At 33.8% G+C, this 5,724-nt stretch overlaps 1 protein-coding gene across 2 annotated transcripts; it reads left to right on the top strand.

Annotated features, from left to right (window-relative positions):
• The first annotated feature begins 703 nt into the window (after positions 1 to 703).
• Positions 704 to 4,208, top strand: LOC149536070 (homeobox-leucine zipper protein ATHB-5-like). 2 transcript variants are annotated; one of them, XM_089805538.1, is made up of 3 exons: positions 705 to 1,401; positions 2,536 to 2,843; positions 4,019 to 4,208. In XM_089805538.1, the coding sequence occupies exons 1-2, from the start codon at positions 1,009 to 1,011 to the stop codon at positions 2,806 to 2,808; spliced, it is 666 nt and encodes a 221-aa protein (XP_089661664.1). In that variant the 5' UTR covers positions 705 to 1,008; the 3' UTR covers positions 2,809 to 2,843; positions 4,019 to 4,208. The 2 variants fall into 2 exon arrangements, with proteins under 2 accessions (XP_089661665.1, XP_089661664.1); XM_089805539.1 differs by lacking the exon at positions 4,019 to 4,208 and having other exon boundaries at positions 704 to 1,401; positions 2,536 to 3,135.
• The last annotated feature ends 1,516 nt before the right edge of the window (positions 4,209 to 5,724 follow it).

Raw genomic sequence — 5,724 nt, forward strand, 5'->3', positions numbered from 1 at the left:
TGAACCAGACCCTCACCTCCTTAAGGTACAACATTGTACGACATTGCCTACTTGACATGTTTTGAAGGGTAGGCCTATTTAGTTTTATCTTGTTTATGTTTCAAAACTAGGCCCTTATTTCACTTTTGTATAATGCCAAAAGTGTTCTTATCCTCTCATTATTTTTTGATTTAGACGTAATATCTCAATTTCATCCTTGGATTTGTGTAACTGTGATTTTGGTTATTTTGTTTTAAAAAAATTCCATGCGTATGAGAAATTGGAGAAAATTACAAACTTTGGTCTTACAAAGTGCGACAGATCCCTCCGTACAAAAATGTAATTATTCGGCGCGCTTTATAAAGCTGCAAAATTGTTGTAACAAAGGAGACAAATCCCACAATTAGAGGCTTTCATGGAGTGCGAATGTGAAAGGAATATTTCTGGATTTTCCAAACCCCGGCAGTCAAATCACGAGAAATTCACTCTTTTTGCAGAGGCCGTGACAAGCTACCCTTCAATGGACGAGCACATGATTTTATCAACCATCTGATATTGAAAGGAATATCTACAGATACACTAATCCACAAAGAAGCCTTGCCCTACCGTGCCATCTACGCTGGAAAGCGTAAGCATGACGTCAGGTAAAGGGATGGAGAAAAGGACGCCAGTTGGGATGTAGAAATGACAACTTACATATTTAAAGGCTGATTTGACTAGTGCAAATCTCCCTGGTCTCTAGTGTCTATTGATTGCACTGACATTCACAGCCTGCCAAACAAAACCCCATTATAATTTCAAACAATCCCATTAGGTTTTCCAATTGGTTTGGGACAAACCCATCAAGAACCCATCTTCAATTGATGGTGAAGATGAAGGGAGCAATTGCATATTGGAGCACCAATTGATTTGAGGAAAACCCATCAAGAAGAACTATTTTCAACTGATGGTGAGGATGAAGAGAGCGAGTGCATATTGAAGCACCGATTGATTTTGGACAAACCCATCAAGAATTATCTTCTTCAATTGATGGTGAAGATGAAGAGAACCATTGCATATTCAAGCACTAGCTTTGATACAAGTTTTGATGTGGGTATTGGTGAAGAAGATCTAGATGAGTACTATAATGAGAGTTCTCTTGGGGAGAAGAAGCTGAAATGTAGGAGGTTGAGTTTGGAGCAGGTGAGGGCTTTGGAGAAGAACTTTGAGGAGGGCAAGAGGGTGGAGCCTGAGAGGAAGTTGAAGCTTGCAAGGAGTTTGGGCCTCCACCCAAGGCAGATTGCAATCTGGTTTCAGAATAGGAGAGCAAGGTGGAAAACTAAACAGCTTGAAAAGGACTATGCCCTTCTCAAGCAAGACTATGAGGCCTTCAAGGTTCATTATGTCAACCTCAAGGAAGAGAATAGTAAACTACAGGTTGAGGTGAGCTTTGAGCCATTCAATTCAATATGACTATCTTGTAGATGCATTGGGAGTGTATTATTATCAAGAATCACACTAATGATAACATGATTTTCACAATTCATTATATTATATTCATGCTTTTGAACAAATATTATGTGTGAGTTTATTAGCATCAATGTTTGGGATCATATTTAATGATCCATCATCAAAATGAGAGAACTGATGAATCATTAAGTATGATCCCAAATGCTGATGCTGATAAACTCACACCCAATCTTACTCAAACGCATGAAAATAAATATCACACATTTTAGCCCACAATTGGTTTGTAGATCTACTTGTGTGGCTTTAAAAAGCTAAGATCTTTCATGTCCAAGCCATTTCAAAACTCTGAAATAGTTGGCATTTGGAAAGTCGGATATCTGAAATAGTTGCATTTGGAAAGTCGGATCTATATATATGGAATGGTGCTTCATAACCTATTTTTACAAGTAATGCTTCTTAATAATCCATCTTAATATTAATGATACCAACATGTGGCTCTTAATGCTACAAGCTTTTCACAGTCTATCAATTCTGAAGAATTTTTCTGAACTGTGTATGTATTTGTGTTCAATGTTTCATCACCAGGAATAGAATTGAAAAAAAAATGTTACAAAATCAGTATATAAAAGAATTGCAGAACCAGTCTATCCTATCCTTTTATATAACTGATTTTGCAATCCATTTTTCTATTATTCTGTTCTCGAGGATGAATCATTGGGTGTGATTTGTTCAATGTTTTTAATTTAAAAGTAGCAAGAGAGAGCATTAAGAGAACAGCACAGAGATCATGTATTAATAGCATCTAACACCTTGTGGGATTTGAAATATTGAAAAAAAAATATACATAGTTTGCTCAAGCGAGATTCTTGATAACGTCTCTCTTAGCTCTCTTCTGGCCTGACAGACAGAGTAACAAATATCTTCTGAAATGTTAGATACTAAAAAATTCAATGAATAACATTAGCAATAAAACCCATCTCTAGCAAAGCATAAATTAATTTGTTAGACTAGGCTAGAAAGTGAGAATTTTTCAGGTGCAACTAGTTTTGTTTCTTAACGAAGTATATGCACAAACTTATCTCTTCTAGTTTTTGTCATAATGGTCAGATCCAGAGACTGAAGAATGCATTGAAGCTTGACAATCAGGTCAAAACAGTTGTGGATCCAGAGAACATGAAAGAAATTAATGAAGCTCTTTGTAGTTCTATCCAACTGGGTGCATGTACTTATGGGGGTCCTCCACCATCTTCGGAGGGAAGCATGGAACAGAAAGTTTTTCCCAGATTTGAGGAAAACATAGTTCAAGTTGAAGAGGAGGAGCCTTGTTATTACACTAAGTTGGATGACAGAGCTCGTTTCCTTTGGGATCAGTGGCCTTGATTTTCTATATTTGTCATTACCAATGTTTCCTGAAGGTACTGTAACTGTATATACAGAGGCCTGTTCTTGCTTTTCATTCTGCCACATTTTCTAAGAATATTTTGAGGTTGGATGTGGAAATAGGTCAACAATCTGGGTGCTATAGATCCATGTGTTTAGACTAAATATGGTAATAATCAGTTGCATTTAAGAGTACTAATAGTGGTATATATGTATTATAGCCTCCATTGTATTGGAATAGACAATTGGTTGATAGATTGTCCAATTTATACTGTATGTGAAAATTGTTTGTAGGTCACCAAATATAAGAATATTGCTTTCCATTTATTCTTGTACTGCTCAAGTTTGTGTACCTTCCTTTCCTTGGTCTTCAGCCTGATGTACCGAGTTCAGAGATAAAAACTTTGTAGGTGAAGTTTATTGATATATAAAGAACTTATATAAGCATTGTTGTACATAAATTTTGGTGAGTTGTTTTAAGATCAAATTTTTATTAAATTGTTTTTGTGAGAGTGGGGTTTTAGTTGGGTCAAAAGATCGATCTGTCAATGTTCCCCTTGTCACTAGCTGAACATTTTGCCAACAATCTCTCCTTTGAAATGTTACTTAAAGATATGACGATTTGAATCTGTGACCAAACTTTGATACCACTTGTTAGAGGGGGAGATCTTTCAATGCAAACACATATAAGACCCAACAATTAAATGATCAAATTTTTTATTAAAATACTTAAAAAATAAATTCACACAGAAATTATCAGAAGACATTATGCACCACGATATTATTATTACACCAAAATAAATATTGATTCCAAGCGCAATCCTTCAAATCCAAAGGAGTTTTAATGAACTTTATTATAGTAAAAAAGGGCAATTAAACTCAAAAGTAGTACTAGATCGAAAGATATTAGGGTTTTAAAGTACAAAATTTCTGTAGATTTCTTAGAACTATTAAATATCAGTATGGCCATTGGCAAAAGTGGGTCAAATCTCAGCATTGATGTGGAAACTTAGATTGGATGCAACTGGAACAAGGGCTGTTAATGGCCACTCCCTTCTTTTGTTGTTCCTCACTAAATTAAAAATCCTTAATCTTGCCTTTATTGTGTCACTTAGAAATTAAAAATTGTTGATTGCACCTTGCTGCCTATACTCTTCTTCCTCTTATTTATCTGAAATATTAACTGGAATTGTTTGTTTTTTTTTCCCAGTTTTGTAGACTTTTTCTGTCTCTGAAAAAGGGATTGCAGATTGTTGCTCAGGCAGCTTCAACTGGATGCTTGGGTTCGTCCTTAATATGGGCATGTATATTGCATATCAGAATTTGGTATCGAATATGATGATTTTTTTCTTATGTTATTATATTGAATATAAAGTATAACAATTATTTTTAAGTTTAAATTTGTCAAATGTTTTATTATATTTTATATTACATTCTATAATTTATCATCAATAAAGAATGCAAATTTTTATTTTCTCTCATATAAGAATCTAAGATATGGACTGAAGTCTTTCAAATCTAAGACCTCTTACATAAGAGGCTTACGAGTCATTTTCCTGCAATGTAAAATGTTGAGTATAAATTGGATCAAATTTGATGTTAAAAACTGACCAATTATTTTTATGTTTTCCTTTTTAGACATTGTGAAAGGTTAGAGGAAAATTAGATATTAACTTTCTTAAACTGTAGTTATATTCAATATCATTCAATTCTATTTAGACCAAAATCAAAATGCAAGCTGAAGATTTCTTTCATCTCATCTATATATATTTCTTAACCAAAGTTAAATCATAAACACTTAAAGACTGTAATAACTCTTCTCTAAACTAGATGTCCATAAAATCAGATAACTGGTGTACTTTTAAAATTTGTTTTCATAGTTCAGACATCATTCTAAATAAATAGCTGACTTGAAAATTCACTCACACCTACAAATTAACAACATATCTCAATAATACAACAGCTAAAAGATGGTTCTGTTAAATTTTATGACAGGTTCGTTGTATATATGACATAGACTATATAACATATTACAGTGGGCCACAAAAACAGTTTATCCTTCGTTGTTTAAGAGTACGGAAGCTGAATAGGCCAGGCTGAGCAACCACCCAATCGCGTATGGGTTTGTATCTACTCCATGGAATTTTCATTGAAGGGTACCTTTTAAATGAAACAACACTTTCAATAATGTTAATTTAAGCAATGAACAATAAATATTCTAAATTTGGGGATTTGCAAAAGATTCGCCATATTACGTGGGATTAAAATAATGTTGTTTGGCACTATAATAAAAACCAAGTCAATCCTTAATACCCCCTACCAGAACAATGACACCAACATTGCATCACCATACCAATATTACCTAACAGGCTATTTCTTGTAAGTTTGTCTAATATATTGTTTTGGTTGGTAATAACAGTGGATACCATTCAAACTTCTGATTATGTTTTATAAAATGCTCTCAAGACGAGAGATTTGTTTTTAATCAGATCCAGAGTTTGCAATTAGTCTACTTATCAAGTAGAATCTGTAAGCCAATCTCATATATACATAGCTTTTGCTTCTGAGAATACTTTAGTGGGGCAAAAAAGATTGAATTCTATTGTTTCTAATCAGTTTTAAATAACTTAGTTGATATTGGAACATTCCATTCATCAGTGATAATCTATCCATTCTTGTAAGTAGCTGAAGGTTGATTCTAATGGCGAAAACATAGAATTATTATTGAATTGTTATTTAAGTCTGTGCATGATAAATAAATTAGGGGATCATATTTAACGGACCATTTGTGTATTGAAATTCAAATGGAAGATGCATCCGTACATACTAGCACTCCTTTCATTATGACAAACGCTTCGACAACAATTGTGTCCTTGTAAAATAATCTCATGAAACTATTATCTCATCTTTACTTTG

Source organism: Cupressus sempervirens, chromosome 10 (genome assembly GCF_028749045.1).
Source record: "Cupressus sempervirens isolate cs-2001-9-10 chromosome 10, ASM2874904v1, whole genome shotgun sequence".
Lineage (NCBI taxonomy): Eukaryota > Viridiplantae > Streptophyta > Pinopsida > Cupressales > Cupressaceae > Cupressus > Cupressus sempervirens.